The sequence below is a fragment of the Muscardinus avellanarius genome (genome assembly GCF_963383645.1).
Source record: "Muscardinus avellanarius genome assembly, chromosome: 15".
In the NCBI taxonomy this organism is placed as follows: domain Eukaryota; kingdom Metazoa; phylum Chordata; class Mammalia; order Rodentia; family Gliridae; genus Muscardinus; species Muscardinus avellanarius.
Genome location: NC_137801.1, coordinates 6,801,825 through 6,820,516, shown reverse-complemented (window position 1 = coordinate 6,820,516; position 18,692 = coordinate 6,801,825). Strand labels below are relative to the sequence as shown.

The window sequence follows — 18,692 nt, the reverse complement described above, 5'->3', positions numbered from 1 at the left end:
GCTCTGTTATCACTACCAGCCCCGCAAACAGAGATGGAGTGCTCCGTGCAGGTGCCTGGCAACCTGGCCATTGGCCACGGCGCCCCTCATGCTCTACCTGTACAGACAGGGTGGTAAGCCTGCTGTCCTGCTCACACCTGACGGGGCAGATATTGCAGGGTGACAATCTGGCCTGCTGGGAGTTGGGAACTGCAGCAGAGAAAAGGCCTGGGGCCAAGGAGGCCTGACAAGGCGGGTGGGAGCAGGGCTTCCACCTGGGCCTCGTGCTGCAAGGTGGAGCCCCAGCTCTGCGCGGACTGGGCACTTGAGGCACCCACCTTGGAAAGCAAGTCCCTCCTAGACACTACCCAGGGCAAGGGTAGGGAATGGCGTCTGCTCACCCCCGAGATGAGCACCTCATGACCTTGGGCATATTAGGGTGCTCCAGAATTGACAGAATACGTACATATGAGATGACAGATGATTGGTAGATGGTAGATGGGTATGAAGGGGGATTGGCTCACAGTTGTGGAGGCTGAAAAGTCCCATCTGCTCACTGGTAGCCTGAGGGGCTAATTCAGTCTAAAGACCAGAGAGCTGCCAGCAGGGCAGTGGCTGTGGGTGGGAAGGGTAAAGGATGTAAGTACCAGCCTGGGTTCAAAGGCTTGAGAACCAGGGAGTGGGTGTCTGAAGGCAGGAGAAGACGGGTGTCCCAGCTCAGGAAGAGTGAGGCAGGAGCCCTGGCGCACACCCACAATCCCAGCATTTGGGAGGCAACTGAGCAAGGCCTTGTCTCAAAATGAAAGGGGCTGCGGGGCGTGGTGGCATACGCTTGTAATCCCCGCGCTTGGGAGGTGGAGACAGGAGGATTGTGCAGGTTCGAAGCCAGCTGTGCTGGCTTAAGAGACCCTGTTTCCAAATAAAAATATATAAAAAAAATAGGTCTGGGAGTGTAGCCCGGAAGTAGAAGGGTTTCCAGGAACCCCAGTATCAAAAAAAAAAAAAAGGACTGCGAGTGTAGCTCAGTGGTAGAGCTCCCCTGGCTTCAATCCCCAGGACCAGGAAAAACAGCCAGAAATCATGTTTTATCAGCTGCTTGGGAATCCCTCAGCTCCCCGCCCAGCCTTTGTCAATTTATCACACTTCATCTGCAAATGAAAAGAATCAGGTCACAGTCCTGCAGTCCTAGCATGATACATCCATTGTGTGTGTGTGTGTGTGTGTGTGTGTTGCTGGGGACTGAACTCGCGCATTCTACCTCTAAGCTATACCCTCAGCCCTACTTTTTATTTTTTATTTTGAAACAGGGTCTCAGTTGTGGAGGGCCTCACTAAGTAGCTAAGGCTGGCCACAAACTGGGATCCTCCTGTCTCAGCCTCCCAAGTACTGGGGTTAGAAGCATGTGCCACCACGCCTGGCTGACACATCTATTCTTAGTTTTGTTTTGTTTTTGTGGTACTGGGGATGGAACGCAGTGGGCATTCTACCTGGGCTACATCCCAGCCCTTTTTTAAAAAATTGAAACAGGGTCTTGCTAAGTTGCTGGGGCTGGTCTTGAACCTGCAATTTTCCTGTCTCTGCCTCCCAAGGACCAGGATTGCAGACGTGTGCCACCACACCCAACTTCAAATTTTGTTTTATTGACCATTTAAAAAGGATAAAATCAAGCTGAATAACAAGAAATTGACATATTATGAAATAGACATATAAAATTTAATCCTTTTTGGTTTAAAACACATCTTCAATGACACAATTACAAACAGGACAAAATCAATTTCATAAAACAAAATATAAAAGTTATATGACCCGTGTCCCACGATATCTTAGAAAACCAGCAATTTAGTCCACATACTTCATTATATGCGCCTAAGAGTGTAACTACCAGTCCTACCTATATAAATGACCTATTCTAGTTCCCTGAACCTAAGATACCCGTGATTTTATATGTTATAAAATTACACTTTACGGTATTTTATATATTTAAATGTGTACAAAATACTCCCCTGCCACAGTAATATATTTTCATGAATTCATGAATACTTTCTAGAATTGCTAACATACAAGATAACCAAAGCTTGAAGGCTCTGAACCATTTCTTATAACAGGAAGAGGAGTTCCATTGCTCGCTTCACGATAGCCACAGCACGGCCCCGCGACGCCCGCTCTGCACAGGGAGCGGCGGACGCTAGGCACACACCTGGCCCCGCTCTGCACAGGGAGCGGCGGACGCTAGGCACACACCTGGCCCCGCTCTGCACAGGGAGCGGTGGATGCTAGGCACACACCTGGCCCCGCTCTGCACAGGGAGCGGCGGACGCTAGGCACACACCTGGGCCCCGCTCTGCTTCTGCTTCGCCAGTTAGTGCAGCCGCCCACACGGCCGCACTCTCAACAGCCCTTTGTCATTCGAGGTCTTGCTATGCGCCGAACAAACGACTGCTAGCGGGCTGCTAGCGTTTGGGAAACTCAATATTCTAGCTGCTTTGTCATCACAAAAATAACTTAATCTTTTGTCTAGGGAAGTCTTCAAGGGAGATCTTACTGTGCATCTTCACTATCTGTACACAGATACCATATTTATATATTATATATTAATATCAGACATGTATGTACACATTTACAGACATAACCTTCAAAAAGATATTGCACTTATATACAATGCAGCTTTATCTGAAGCCGTTTCACACTGTAACCCATGTACGTTCTTCATAAGGAAGGCAGCTGATATGTCCGAGGAAGTTGCAAAGGAAGATTCCAGTGCCGTGCCCTGTGCAGTAAACATTTGATGAGGATGAAGGCAGAGGGAGAGGCTCACCTGGACTGCTCTGGCCGTGCCCGCTGCCCGGGCAGGGGAGTTAAACTGAGGTCGGGCCAGAGCACAGCCTCCTTAAAGCCAAGCCCACCGCGTTTCCTGACTCATCAGTGAGCAGGCCTGCTACTACTGTAGACACAAGGCAGGGGTCTCAACATACTGATAAATATCCTAAAGGTTCTCAGAGTCCAATAAATCCCGGAACAAAGTGTTCACTTTCAGTCTTAAGCATAACAGAAATTCAAACATAATGATGCACGGATTTCGCTGTCATCTGACAAGTACCAATGCAGTCCACTGGATGCAGCCCCACCGCAGCTGGAAAGCAGCCCCCGCACCGCCTGTGCCGCGAGGCTGCGCAGGAAGCTCTAGGGAGCGCCTTCACTGCGCCCCGGGGCTGCGGCCGGGCCTCAGATCTCGGTGAGGGTGAGGTTGTACGAGCCCCCGGCCTCTTCGATCTGCAGCTGGAAGGTGTCCTCGTTGGAGTAATGCTTCACAATGTTGTCATCCATGTTCACCAGGATCCTGGGTAAGGAGACGGAGATGAGTTTCTTCCCCCTCCCTAGCTCCGGAGTGAGACCCAGATTTAGCACCAGCTCTGCACGTGCGAACAGTGGCCGTGGGGAGCTCTTCAAACTCCCTTCCGCTCAGCTGCGGCCCTTAGAATCTGGAGTTGGTCAGGGTGCCACGGCGAGGGCCCCGGTGGGAACTCAAAAGGGAGGGCGCCGGGCACTGTGGTGCGTTTATTAGCGTCTCGGGGGGAGCACTCACTCAGTAACTGGAGCCTAGGGGAACCAGACAACTGCAGAAGGAACACCACCAGTCCAGCTCTACAAAGCACGTCAATACAATTCATCTCCAGACCTGAACCCTGGTGATTATCCCCCACGCGAGTCACCACAAAGTTCAAGCAGACTGCTCTTAAATCCAACCATTTCCACAAGATGCACCCAGGAAATTCTAAGGACCTGGTTTAGGGCCAGGCCAAGTAGTTCTTAACGTTACACTCTGCCCATCCATGCCACGTGGCACAGACACTTAAGTAAAACAGAACTAAAAACAGCAACTGATGGACAAAGAAGCAATGCTCTGTAACTGGGAAATATGACTGGGGGCAGGGTGCTCATGCAGAAAGGGCAAACAGAGGCCTTGCCGTCAGTCCCTGGCGCGCGCCACGGCTCCACCACCAAGAAGCCACGTGAGCTGGGAGGGCTGCGTGCGTGCCCCGAGCTCGGCTGCCGGTTTAAACATGGATGGGAACATCCACTTCAGAAAGATGCTGTGAAAATGAGAAAGGCCGGCACGCGAGGCGCCTGACCCAGCGCAGGGAGGGGCGGCCCTGACATCCCGGTAAATTTCCACACGTGCCCTGATGCCTGGCGCTGCTCACAGCTGCCGAAGCACCTGCCGAGCCACAGGGAGAGCAAATGCGCGTTCCACTTGGAAAGCAACTCACAAAATGGCCCCAAAGGGCTCAGCTTTAAGCACAGAGTTTAATAAGAAAAGCCGCACGCGCTCCTGCTCACCCTTTTTTGCACTTCTTGAATATTTTCCCAATCTTGTCATAGGGAACATCGTATTTGTCTGAGATCTAAAAGAGGAAAAATAATTATAAAATGCTGTTCTCATGACTTGAAAAAACAAGCAACCTGCTCACATACACACAGCCACTCGACTTTCTTTTTGAAGATGCGTACAGAGACAGGGAAGCCACCAGCTGTGTCCTGAGGGAGGGCGCTGCTGTCCATCTCTTTTGGTACTGAATCCTGGGGGATTCTACCGTGGAGCTCTGCCTTAGCCCTTTATGATTCCTTATTTTGAATTAGGGTTCCCATAAATTGCTGAGGCTAATCTTGAACCTGCGATCCTCTTGCCTCAGCCTCCCAGCCCTGGGATCCCAGGTGTGTGCCGCTGGGCCTTGTCCCATTCTGCCTGTCTCTGACAGGGGCTAGGGTAAGGCTTTTGGCATTTCCTCCTAATCCACACAGATGTTAATGAGCCAAGTAATTGAAAAAACAGACATCTGTGCTAGGCCGAGAGGATTGGGCTATATGGTCAGCTTGCTTTTATTGAAACTGTATTCTCGCCGCACGTGGTGCACACACTTCTAATCCCCGCGCTTGGGAGGCGGAGACAGGAGGATCGCGAAGCCAGCTGCGCTATCTTAAGAGACCCTGTTTCCAAATAAAAATATAAAAATGGGTCTGGGAGTGTAGCCCAGAGGTAGAAGGGCTTCCAGGAACCCAGTACCACCCCCTACCCCCACCAACAAACAGAACTGTATTCTCATGGAGCAGCTCTACGGAAAAGACGAGCAGAAGCGCCGAGCTGTGTGGGCAGCGCCCTCCTTGGCCCACGGCTCCCCCCGGCCGGCCTCGCGTCGTGCGTGAGCCCAGGCGCCAGCGCCTCGGCCGTGCTGTGGGGCTGACCACGTGCTCACGGCACTGGACCAGATGTGCAAAGGCCTCTCCTGGGAGTGGGATACGTGAAGCGGAACCACTGTTAGCAAGCAGGGCCTCCTGGACCCTCAGCCTTCCCTCATCAGGAAAGGGAGAGCCGCAGGGTGCCTTCTGGGATTGGCGAGAAGATGACAGTGCCCGCCACACAAGTTGTAGCTTTTTCTTATGCGTGGTCCTGGAGACCAAACCCAGGGACATTCTACCTCCAAGCTACGTCCCCAGCCCTATTTTATTTTTTATTTGGAAACAGTCTCACTAACCTTCCTTCTGAGGCTGGAATCAAATCTGTGATTCTCTTACCTCAGCCTCCCAAGTACTGGGCCGATGGCTGGGTGCCACCACGCCTAGAGACTTATAAAGTTTCTTTTTTATTTTTTTATGCAGTACTGGGGGATTGAACTTAGGGCCTCGCCTGCATGTAATCATGTGCTCTGCCTGGAGTTGCACCACCAGCCCGGCAGGTGTCATTTTAGATACAGAATCATGGAAGGAGAAACATTTTAATATCCGCAGGCCATAAGAAACAACAAAGTCCTAAAGTCCCGATCACAAAGTGAAAGCTCTGCCCCTGCAGCCCTGCTCAGAGCACCTCCAGAAAAGAGAGGATGCCTGGAGAACCACGAAGGCCCAGACTCAGCCCAGCTGCGCCCTCCCCGTGATGGGCAGCAGTATCCTCCTTGCCAGGATGCTACGTTTCCCTGCAGACCAAACACTGTCCTTGGAATTGCTTTCGGCCACCTTCCCAACGCAGGGCACAGCGCCGGCAGCACTGGGACAGGGCTGGAGACCAACCTGCAGAGGGCGCCCGAGGCAAGAGCAAGCTGCCGCCCAGCCCGAGCGCAGCACCCAGCAAGCCGGCCTCGGCCTTCCTCAGTCACTGGGGAGCAAGGCTGGACAGATTTATGAGATCGCAGCTCCAGGGATGGAAGCCAGCGGTGTGAGTCCTGAGTGTACAAGTCACACTCCCCTAGTGACCCTCCATCTTCCTCACACTTTCTCCTTCCAATCAAGGGTTTGCACAGTCCCTAAAAATGGTTAAAGGTCAGCCAGCCTCAGCAACTTAGTGAGACCGTTTCAAAATAACAACAAAACAGGGCCATAGCACACATGCAGGATGGTGTGGAAGGGGCAGCACAACACAGGGACGTGGACGTGGATACAGATGGAGGAATCCAGTGGGATCCAGTGGATTCCACATTTGCTTTTTACCAGGGGACGCCCCGCCACGTGTTTCCTACTTACGGCCTCCATCAAGCCCTTCAAAGACGGCGTCTTGAGCATCAGGGCATCAAAGACTTCTTCTGACTCCTTGCGAACATAGAGCAGCACTAGCCCCCAGCCAAGGACAGGAGGTGGAAGAGAGAAGAATGCGGTTATTCATGCACAAAATATGAAAGCAGATCAGGGGTTCTGGTTTAGATAAAGACACATTCACCTGGAGGGCAGCAAACACAAGCCAACACACCCCTTGTCCTGAGGATAAAGGCCACAGTTCCCTTGAACACTATCTTCTTTTAAAATTTTTACGGTACTGTGGATTAAACTCAGAGGCATTCTACCTCTGGGCTACACCCCCAACCCTATTTTATTTTTTGATTTTATATCAGAGGTTCATTAAGTCACGGAGGGCCTTGCTGAGTTGCCCAGGCTAGCTGTAAACCTGGGATCCTCCTGTCTCAGCCTCCCAAGTTCTGGGATGGCAAGTGTGCATCACCACGCCCAGCCTGTTGCTGTCAGACACAGAAGTCCCCGTAGAGTTAAAGCTAATGGGAAACAACACACCTCTCTTTGGCTCTTCTACCCGGGGCAGCTTAGCAGAAGATGGAACCCCAAAGTCGTCTTCCGTGCCATATGGCCCCCTTTTCAAGGCCGACCTGTGGGAGATCCGAAATGTACTGTGAATGACTTCAATTAGCTACATTAACAAACAATGCTAGTGCATGCCACCGAATTTCAGACTCAAGACGACTACTGCTCTCTATGTGGCCTCCTTGCCACGTGGGTGATGACCCAGGGGCCGAAAGCAAGATCCTGGTTGAGCCAGGACTCATAGACACTTAACAGCAGACCTGGGACCACCTGCCAGACATCCCCATGGCTCTCCACTAGACCAGCTGCCTCTCAAGGACACCTGCTGCGTTCCAGGGAACATTTTATGGGAGAGAAAGGATCTGAAATAACTGTGTGCAGGAGTCATAGAGGATAAGGCGTCAAGAGAGATGGAGAGTGCAAAGCCAGGCTGGCCGGCCAGAGCTCCCTGGGAAAGATGCCTAGGAAGGCGTGTGCAGCCTTAAGGAATCATAGATTTTATATCTTGGCCCAGAGGGAATCGCCTCTGTTTTGTGAGACAGAATGTGGAGGCCTAAGTGTACGTTTCACGCTGCAGGGGCCTCTAGGCCTCCAGGTGGGCTGCCTGCCAGAGGATTTGGGTGATAGTCAGAGTGGACCTTCTCAGAGTCGAGCTAGGTCTGTGGAGATACAAGGGGACAATGGAGAGGAGAGCATGAGGGCAGAAGTGTGCAGATGTGAGCCAATGGGGATGCTGGTGGGGAAGGTCTGTGGGTGAGCAAGAAACAAAGAAGCCGGCCGTGGTGTACACCCCTGTAATCCCAGTACTTAGGAGGCTGAGACAGGTGGGTCACAGGTTCGAGGACAGCCTTGGCAAGTGGTGAGATTTTAAGAAAAATAAAATAGGGCTGGGGGTCTAGCTTGGAGGTAGAATGCCCCTGGGTTCCATCCCCAGTACCAAAAAAAAAAAAAAAAAAAAAAAAAAAAAAAAAAAAAAAGGAAAGAAAAGAAAAGAAAAGAAAAAGAAAAAGAAAAAGAAAACAAAACAGTGGAAGAATTGAGAATGACGGGATGACGGGAAGTGTGTGCTGGGTTCTGAGCAGGACGCCCCTCGGTCCCTCGGGGTGGGGTGGGTGCCCACTGACACACTGTCTCTCAGCCCAGCACACTCAGGCATCCAGCAGGGTGCCCGCCCACGAGACCAGCTGCAAATGCCAAGAATGGAGAGGCGCCATGGCCACGTGGGGGCTGAGAAGGGGCATTGAGGTGACACCTAGGACCTGTCCATTATCGAGACGCACTGCTCTGAGTCAAGAGAAGGAGGGGAGCCGGCAAGGTGGCGCACGCCTGTGATCCTAGTACTTGGGAGGCTGAGACAGGAGGACCGCAGGTTGGCAGCCAGCCTCAGCTACTGAGTGAGACTCTGCTTCAAAATAAAAAATAAAATAGGGCTGAGAGTGTAGCTCAGAGGCAAAATGCTTCTGGGTCCATCCCAAGCAAGACACACACACACACACACACACACGCACGCGTTTTTGTACTGTCCTTGCAATTTTTCTGCGTTTGGAGTTGTTTCAAAATAAAGTGAGTTTATGAAAGCAAAACAAAACACGTCTTACCCTTCACCTTCCAATTCTTCCGAGGCAATGGGAAGAACCTAAGACCAAAAACAGAGGTCGCTTTTCAAATAGGTGCTCAAAACGCTTCAGGCCACAAATGAATTATGCCTAAAATTGGGATGACTTTCAATTTGACCAATCTAACACCAAATTATTTTCTACAAAAATGCAAAATCCTTTGGCCTAGTTCTTTAATGCCCAGATTCTTACAGATCTCCTGAACCTCCTACCTCAGGGGTTGGCAAACTGTGGGCTGGATCTGGTTCAAGTCTCTTTATAAATACCTACTGAGATGAAGCCACTCGTTCATGTGAGGGGTACGGCTGCTTCTGCATCCAGACAGCAGAGCTGGACAGCAAAAAAGGTCCAGAAGCTAAACATATTTACTACTGTTGGGCCCTGCACAGAAAGTCTGCTGACCTCTGTCACCCCAAAGCTTCTAAGCAGAACAGACTGTTGGCAACGACTTCCCTCAAGGATCCTGGAAAATCACAAGTCCTCGCAGACCTGTCTGCAAAGTGCAGGAGCTTGTTGTGGTACTTATCTGAGCTCAGCATAAAAAGCAAGCCCACTCTACTGAAGTTCCTATCTCTAGTAAGCTTCTGCCACAAAGCAGAAAGTCTTTTTTATTTATTTTATTTTATTTATTTATTTTTGAAGATCTTTTTTAAACTTCAGCATCAGATGCCACAACACGGCTGTCCCCTGCGACAGCGCTGACTCTGAGACCAGAAGTGGGAGGAGCCGGTGGATGCTCCTCACGCCACGCAGGTGCCTGGCATCCCTGGTCAACTCGGCAGGCCACAGACAAACTCCACAGTGGGCTGCTATTCTAGAACCCTTCAAGTGAGGACAGACACAGGTGGACGAGTCCATCAACAGCACCTAACGCCCCCGACCGTGCGGGCCTCCGTCACCACGCCCACGCCTCACTAGAGCTGGGCTGCTCTCTACCAAGGACGCCAGCCAGGCTCTCCTTGCCAAGCGCTGCGGCCTCCCCGGGACAGTGGCTGCTTACGTGGGTGCCCCGCTGCAGGTTGCTGAAGTGCACGTCGGGGATGAAGAGGACGGGCTGAGTATCGAGGTCGAGAAAGGGCTTGAACACCGTGATGTCCATCCGCTTGTGGGAGGGAAGCAGCGGCACCTTCACGTCAGACACTGAAAAGACCAAGATGAGACACCGACATCAGGAGAGTCTGTCTGCAGGCTGGAAGCAGGCCACAGAGCAGCCTCAAGGTGTAACAAATGTAAATACAGCACCATATAAGACACAGGAGGTCTTGTGCACAAAGAGAAAAGTCACAAGTTTATGTTCAGAAATCTGTTGTCTGTATTTACAATAAAATCAACTGAACATCTTATCAAAGTCAATAGAAAAAGGTATCTTTAAGTACATAAATACATGCAAACACAGATTTGAAACAGAGGTAAAGCACATTTAGTTTTCACCCAAGAGGCTAACACTTAATGTATTAGCACAATGTGGAAAATTTGGAAGCAGTTCCGCCTTAGCTGTCATCATTAAACAATTTACATGCTAACAGCAATACAGCCTTTGGCTTCGGAACTATCAAGAGATTCCACCCTAGGCTTAAGAGCGAGTCTGACCAGTTTTAAGTTTAGCAATTATGGCTGCCATCTCCCACCAGCTGGCCTGATGTCTCCTATCCACTGGCTGCTGTCAGGTGGCACTTGGAGGCTGCACTTCGGTGCCAGTGAGGGGATAATGGCCCGCGTGCTGCAGGGCTGTCAGCTGAGCCAGGCAGACGGCTCACAGAACATGCTAGAAGCCCACATACTACAGCCAGAGACACCACACATGGCGCACCTTCCTCCTCTAGCCTTTCACATGTAGGACTTAATGAACATGGATTTTGGTGACAACAGTAAGTAAACCAGAGGGGGGGCACTCCTGGTGATGTTCACGCAGAAGCTCTGCAAATGTCCGATCATATGGAAGACGTGACGCTCATTTGCAATCGACATCGTTCTCGGGCATCGCTATTGTGTTTATGAATCAGGACAAATCCCAACTTCTGCAGCTGTTCATGTGAAGCTGTTACTTTACAGGTCTGGAACCAGCCACCCGAACCCAGACTGACAGCGACTGAAAGGCCTGACCGTGGCCAACTCAAGAAGCCACCCGCAGCTCCCGAGAGGCACGGTCCGGCCGCTCGCGGGTGGAGCGGACAGCCACACCAAGCCCGCGCCCTCCGCCCCAGCGCCTGCACGTCTACTTACAGACGGTTCCCTGGGAGCCGGGGCCAGGGCACTTGCCTTTTCTTTTGCTTTGCTTGCGTTCTTCATCCCTGATTTTCCGCTCAGCTCCCTGCAGATCAAAAGGAGAGGAGATGGGATTCTGTGGGTTTATCTTTGAAATACTTAGCTCTTGATCTGGCCAGTGTGGGGAAAAGCTGTCTCTCCTCTCTGGAAATAAACTCCATGGGACTTATCAGTTCTTTCCTCTTAAAAGCTAGTCTTAAAATTATTCTTAACTATGTAAATCAATCATGTTGAATCATAATCACATGAAATCAAAATTTACATGAAAATCCAATAAAGGAAAATTTCTCATAATCAATGAACTGAGAAAATCTGCAAACATACACACTGCCCGCAGCCCGAGTGCCTTTCCTCTTTGTCTAGCAGGAAAAGAAAACAGAAGAAAAACCGCGGGTGGCCCTCCCTTGCAGCGCGCCTCCTTGGGGAGCAGTGCCACCATGGAGAGCGGCCATCCTGCCAGGGACGCCCACGGTGTCCATGGAGTGACAGGTGCGTCCCGCTGTGGCTCCCAAACCCCAGGATGGAGCAGAATCAGCGCAGAAAGAGGAAAAGTATATCCTCAGCCCCACCCAGGGGCGTTTGTGTAGAATTACACACTGATGGTGCCATGCAACTGAATCCACAAAACTTTAAAAAAGAATTATATTAAGTGACGAGCATCATCTGAAATTAAGCAATTAAATGTAACAAAAACAACACAAACATTTTGCTTGATTTACTGCACATATTCTGGATGACACAGATTTCATTATAAAGTTATCTAATTAGTGCTAAGTCGAGGAAATAAAAATCATGGCACTAGCCGGGTGCAGTGGCACACGCCTGTAAGCCCAGTACTTGGGAGGCTGAGACAGGAAGATCACAGGTTCAAAGCCAGCCTCAGGAACTAAGTGAGGCTCTCAGCAATTCAGTGAGGCCCTGTTTCCAAATAAAAATCAAAATGGGGCTGGAATGTAGCCTGGATGTAAAATGCTTCTGGGTTTAATCCCCAGCATGACTACCAAAAAACCAAAACCGACACAACAAAACATTGCACTAATCTTGATATTATTATACAAGAAGGACATTTTTAAAAACACCACAAAGCTGGGTGTGGTGGTGCACACCTATAACCCCAGTACTTGGGAGGCTGATAGAAGAACTGCAGGTTCTAGGCCAGCCTCAGCAACTCAGTGAGACCATTTTATTTATTTATTTATTTATTTATTTATTTATTTATTTATTTATGGGTCTGGGGATGGAACCCAGGGTTATTCTACCTCTGAGCTACTCCCCCTGCCCTGTTTTTTATTCTGTATTTTGAAACAAGGTCTCACTAAGTTGTGGAGGGCCTCACTAAGTAGCTGAGGCTGGCCACGAACCACAATCCTCTGGGATTACAAGTGTGAGCCACCACGCCCGGCTTACAGTGAGACCATTTTAAAATAAAAAATAAAAGGGCTGGGTGTAGCTCAGAGGTGGAATGCCCCTGGATCCAAACCCCAGTACCAAAAAAAAAAAAAAAAACCTCAAAAACTATCTTCTGAGCTGGGTGTGGTGGTGCACATTTGTAATCCCAGTATTTAGGAGGCTAAGACAGGAGGATCGCAGGTTCGCGGCCAGCTTCAGCTACTTAGTGAGGCCCTCAGCGATTTAGTGAGACCCTATTTCAAACTAAAGAATAAAATAGGGCTAGGGGTGTAGGGGTGTAGCTTGAAGGTAGAATGACCCTGGGTTCAATCCCCAGTACCACACACACACACAACTACCTTCTGCTACTCTAGAAGGTGCTAATACACTAGCATTCACTGGCAAACATATAAATTGCTTATAAAAATTCCTATGTAATACAGTCTGAGATGGAAAAACAGCCACATGTCCCTAGTCGCCTAGCTATTACTGTGTGGAGCTGGTCGGTATCACTAACAGCCCTTCTAACAGTCTAACAATAAATTCATTTTATGATAACCTCTACTCCCCGCAAAAGGTGCCATTACAAAACGGGGCATTCCCTTCCTATTTATCAGTTATATCCACAAAGAACGATAAGGGACTTCTGCTTCCACCCAAGATGGAGCAACACAGACCGCAATGGCTTTCGTCCCCCAAACAACAACAAATACCACGCAAATGCATGTAACCAGGATTTCGAAGGCCCTGCCCCACAGCAAGCAACAGGGCAGCCCTTCGGCCCGCGCCGAGCCTGCTCTACTGCCTCAGGGGCAGACGAGTACAAAGAGGAGAGGCCCACAGGTCTCCAGAGGGCCTGTACTTAGGAGGCTAAGAGAGGAGGACCCCGAGTTCTCACCAAGCGCGGACAGGTGCGTGACTGACAGGAGGCTCCCCAGGCCAGGGAGAAAACACCTGAAAAGATCAGAGGACTGGCTTCTATGTACCTCAGCATCCCGCTGTATTAGAGGACACTGGTGCTCCTTTATAAGGACAGAAAATGGGAGATCGTACCTACAGCTTCCGTCTCCACGCAGATCTCTAGGATTACAAACCCCAGCAGGTAGAGACAAATACTAAAGGCTATTTTCAAGGGCCTCACAAAGAAAACCATAACTCAGGGCGCCCTGGAAGGTACCGTGGAAGGGTCCTGGGAGGTGGAGGAGGGAGGCAGGAAAGTCAGAAGTGACGTGATGAGGGGGGGGATGCGGCGGCCGTTGCAGGCTGCGACAGGAGGGGCTGCGCCATGGAACGCAGCCAGCGCTGGCAGGTGGAAGGCAGAGGCCCGGGTTCTCAGGTGGCCCCGAAGGAGCCGCGGTCTGCACTCTTGTTGCTTTGGCTCAGTGAGACCTGTGTTAGGCTTCTGACCTGTAATCCAGTTCACCTGTGTTGCTTTATGCCACTAAGTTTCTGGTAATTTGTTAACAATGGAAGAAAGCTGTTACACCCTGGCCCACTGTCAGGAGCATGGCAGGTCCTTCGCAGATTATGGAGTCCAGGCGGCCCCTGGTCAGCCACTGCACCTTGTACAGCCAGCGTGTCAGACCAGGCCACGGACAGCAAATTTTTGTTACCCTGGCACCTTCTAACAATCTTAGTATGAGGAAAGTGTTTTTTTTTTTTTTTTTTTTAATGGAGTGAAGGGAGAGGAATTGGAGAAAAAAAAAAAGCCATTATTTTTGAGGACAGACAGGACAGTCAAAGTCTTGTTCAATCAGTTCCACAGACCCTCTGCAGCTGCTCCCAGTTCTCAAAAACACTGCTGCCTCTCCCCGGCAAGCACAGCAGCTCTGCCAGATCCCCTCTGGTTAATGGCAGCTCTGCCCCTGGCTCCACACTTGGAAACAATATCTCTTCTCCAGGAGAAAAAGAAGTTGCACCAGAGAAAAGAGGTGACTGTGGACTGTCTTGGGCCCCGCCCTTTCTCTCCCTGATGCTGTGCTGGAGAGCAGAGCCTGAGTCTCACCCTCTGCTGCTGTCCTGAGGCGGCTGATGAGCTGCCAAAGGGCCTGTGGGCTGGTGAGCCAGTTAAAGGGCGGCCAAGGCCACAGATACGACGCTGGGACGCTGGGCTAGACTCAGCTGTGACTACCACTTGGTCTCTATCAGACATGCCCAACATGTCTTTTTTGTATTTTGTATACAACTAGTATATTGGCAAACCTAATATTTTAGCTTTTTCTGTGTGTGGTACTGGGGATGAAACCCAGGGGCATTCTGCCCCCGAGCTATACACCCCCAGCCCTATTTTCATTCTTTTCTTTTTTTTTTGGTGGTACTGGGGTTCCTGGAAACCCTTCTACCTCCAGGCTACACTCCCAGACCTATTTTTTATATATTTTTATTTGGAAACAGAGTCTCTTAAGCCAGCGAGGCTGGCTTCGAACTAGCATGATCCTCCTGCCTCTGCCTCCCAAGCGTGGGGATTACAAGTGTGCACCACCATGCCTGGCTAGTTTTTATTCTTTATTTTGAAACAGGGTCTCACTGAGTTGCAAAGGGCCTAAGTAGCTGAGGCTACCCACAAACCGTGATCCTCCTGTCTCAGCCTCCTGAATGCTGGAATTACAAGCGTGCACCACCACGCCCTGCTTTCTCCCCTTCCTTTTGCAGTGTTTCTTTTTGAGGCCAAAACAATAACTGCTCATTCAAGATGGCCATTTTAGCTGGGTGTGGTGGCTCACGCCTACAATCCCAGTCCTTGAAATAAAAATAGGGCAGGGGCTCTAGCTCGAATGCCCCTGGATTCCATTCCCAGACCCCTCCACCCCCCACACACAAAGATCACATTAGAGGACAGTGTGAGCCACTTAGTGAGACCCTGTTTCAAAAATAAATAAATAAATAAATAGAAGGGCTGGGGGTGTACCTCGGAGGTAGAACTCCCCTAGGTTCAACACCCAGCGCGTGCGCGCGCGCGCGCACACACACACACACACACACACACACACACACACACACCTCTCATGTTAGCAGCCTGTATGCACACTGCAGGTGACCCGAGCAGCCCTCACACACACACACACACACCCCTCTCATGTTAGCAGCCTGTATGCACACTGCAGGTGACCCGAGCAGCCCTCACACACACACACACACACACACACACACACCCTCTCATGTTAGCAGCCTGTATGCACACTGCAGGTGACCCGAGCAGCCCTCACACACACACACACACACCCCTCTCATGTTAGCAGCCTGTATGCACACTGCAGGTGACCCGAGCAGCCCTCACACACACACACACACACACACACACACCTCTCATGTTAGCAGCCTGTATGCACACTGCAGGTGACCCGAGCAGCCCTCCGACGCTCCGCCGCCAGCCCTGGGCTCTCACCTTGTCACAGAAGACTTTTATCTGGCAGTAAGCCCGGTGCACCGGCTTGTTGCTGCGGTTGTTGTAGCTGTAGGTGTCGATCTGAATGTTCAGTGGCAACCCCTTCACGCCCTTCTGAGAGGAGAAGTCCGTGCTTAAGCAGTTCACGGAGATGAACACCTGTGAGAGAAAGAGGCCGTGTCACCGGCGGCGGCAGCTTGTGTGACCGCAGCCTCTCCTGTGAAGGCAGCCACGAAGGGCTCGTCTGGACACCACCTCTGGCCACGGGAGCGCCGCTCGCCTCCCTCCAAGACAGCTCAGCAGCGTCGCTGGGACCAGAGGAGGAGCCTGGCCCTGACGACCTCCCCTGCCAATCACTCTAACGCGTCTCTCTTGATAGCTGTTTTGTAGCTCTATTGGCATCACATCTTTTTTTTCTTTTTCTTTTTTCTTTTTTTGTACCTGGGATTGAACCCAGGGGGAATTCTCCTTCTGACCTACACTCCCAGATCTGTTTTAATATTATTGTTGTTGTTAATTATTATTATTATTACTGCAACTCTGGGGATTGAACCCTGAGGCATTCTACTTCCACGCCAGCCCTATTTCATTCTTTTATCTTGAAAAGGAGTCTAAGTTGTGGAGGGCCTCACAAGTTGCTGAGGCTGGCTGTGATCCATTCTCAGCCTCTCAAGTACTGGAGTTACAAGTATGCACCACCATGTCCGGCCTCCCAGACCTATTTTATTTTTTATGTTGAAATAGGGTCCTGCTAAGTTGCTGAGAATCTAAATTTCTGAGACTAGCCTTGAACCTACAATCTTCCTATCTGAGCCTCCCAAGCACTGGGATTTCAGGTATGTGACACCAAATCTGGATGGTGTCACGTCGTAGGATAACCTGTAGCATGCTACATCCTAACATTAGGATGTATAGAATCAGAGTACCTCTAATCCATAATTTTTATGATTACAAAATTCCAGTGAGGTTTTCTCTCGATCTGCCTGTCTACACTAAAATGTTTTCATTTTTTCCAGTTTATTCTTACTGGTCTCAGTACTCTGAGAATAATTTATAATCTCTAGTGATTTCCATATCTTTTTCTGGGTGGTGACTATCAGCTCAAAGATCTCTCATTATTTAAATGTAATGTGAAGCCAGGAGTGGCGGCACATGCCTGCAATCCCGGACAGGAAGGTCAGTTTGAGGGCAGCCTCAGCAAAGTGGTGACACCCTCAGCAACCTAGCAAGACAGATAAAAAAATCACTAGGGGTGTAGCTGGGCAGTAGAATGCCTCAAGGTTCAATTTCTGGTAACCCCTCCCCCAAATAAATAAGTAAATAAATAAATGTAATTTGTGTGCTTACTTTTACATACCCAGGTAAAAACTACGCCAAGAGTCTGTTTACACACAAAAACTTAATGATCACAACAGGCTAATTAATGATCATAAAGTATGTATTCTTTATTTAAGGTTTCACAAAGATGTGGTCGAAATATCCCAGAGGTTCTGGGCAGGGATGTGCAAGCTTGTAATCCCAGCATTTGGTAGGATCGAGGTTCACGGCCAGCCTCAGCTACTTAGTGAGGCCCTTTGCAACTCCCTGAGACCCTGTTTCAAAATAGAGAATAAAAAATAGGCCTGGGGATACAGCTTGGAGGTAAAATGCCCCTGGGTTCCATCCCCAGTACTGAAAAAAAAGAAAAGAAAAGAAAGAAATATCCCAGAGGAATCATCCAGGAAGATGTGCTGGTGGGTCTGCGTCTGTGACAGTAAAGATAAACTCGATTCTCTGAGCAATGGAGCCAGGCTCCATTTATCTGGCATAAAACTACTCTGGCGAAGGCATGGCAGGCAGCAGGCCTGGAGGCCGTCATGTGGTCTCACTAGTCGGCTCTCTTCTCTAGCACCACGGCAACTCTGAGCCACAGGGACCGGTCGTGGAGGCTGCTTCCGGGGACCACGCGTTCCTAGCATTAGGGTCCTTCACTGCAGCAGCTGGCGCGCTCCCCTGCTGTGCACTCAGAGGGAGGAAATCTTTCCAGCTGGGATTGGGTTTTTCACAAAGAAAAAGAATGACATACCTTTTCCTACCTCTCTCTTTTTTGTGTGTGGCACTGGGGACGAAATCCAGTGGCCTTCTACCTCTAGGCTACACTTCCAGACCTATTTTATATTTTATTTGGAAACAGGGTCTCTAAGCTGCTGAAGCTGGCTTCGAACCTGTACAATCCTCCTGTCTCAGCCTCCCAAGCTCTGGGATTATAAGTGTGTGCCATCATGCCCAGCTCTACCTTCCTATTTTGCACGCCCAATCGGTTAAGATATGTTCAGCTTTCGTAAATTTTCTCAAAAGTTAAAGCAAATAGAGACATATTATCAAGGCTCTGGAGGCTGCTGCTTAGTGAAGCCAAGTGAAGCTCTGCAGTACAAATGAATACAATGGGTCTCCTCTTACTGTCTTGCCCTGGATTTTAGCCTGTCTACACAGGGTCAGAGTGCTTTCAAGGATCATTAACTGGTAATAGACATTATTCCTAATGCATGAGCGCCACATAGTGGAGACCACTGGAATCATAGCTTTTAAAACAGGACACCTCAAGCCGGCAAAGCTCCAGACAGGCCAGGCGTGGTGGCGCGCACGCTTGTAATCCCTGCTCTTGGGAGGCGGAGACAGGAGGATAGTGCTGGTTCGGAGCCAGCCTCTCTAGCTTAAGAGACCCTGTTTCCAAATAAAAAATATTAAAAAAAAATAGGTAGAAGGGCTTCCAGGAACCCCAGTACAAAAAAAACAAAACAAAAAACAAACAAACAAACAAACAAAAAAACTCCAGACAGTCCGCTGCCTCAAAAGCCAAGAGCATCACCGGTGCCGCCAGCTGTGCAACACACCAGGAACGCACTTACATCATGAAAGGGAGAGAAGGACTATGAGAACACTAAAAGGGAATGGGAGTGGGAAGGAAAAGGACAGAAACAAAACCTGCGCCGCGATTA

General features: G+C 49.9%; 1 protein-coding gene across 1 annotated transcript in view; it reads right to left on the bottom strand.

The window, feature by feature from the left end:
- Positions 1 to 3,201: 3,201 nt before the first annotated feature.
- Positions 3,202 to 18,692, bottom strand: part of GRHL1 (grainyhead like transcription factor 1) — a gene marked incomplete at both ends in the record, with an annotated part of 48,379 nt that continues 32,888 nt past the window's right edge. Inside the window, 8 exon segments of the mRNA XM_080711577.1 lie at positions 3,202 to 3,316; positions 4,318 to 4,382; positions 6,493 to 6,578; positions 7,033 to 7,124; positions 8,658 to 8,695; positions 9,676 to 9,815; positions 10,935 to 10,986; positions 15,715 to 15,873. Of these exon segments, the coding sequence (XP_080567703.1) occupies positions 3,202 to 3,316; positions 4,318 to 4,382; positions 6,493 to 6,578; positions 7,033 to 7,124; positions 8,658 to 8,695; positions 9,676 to 9,815; positions 10,935 to 10,986; positions 15,715 to 15,873 (747 nt within the window).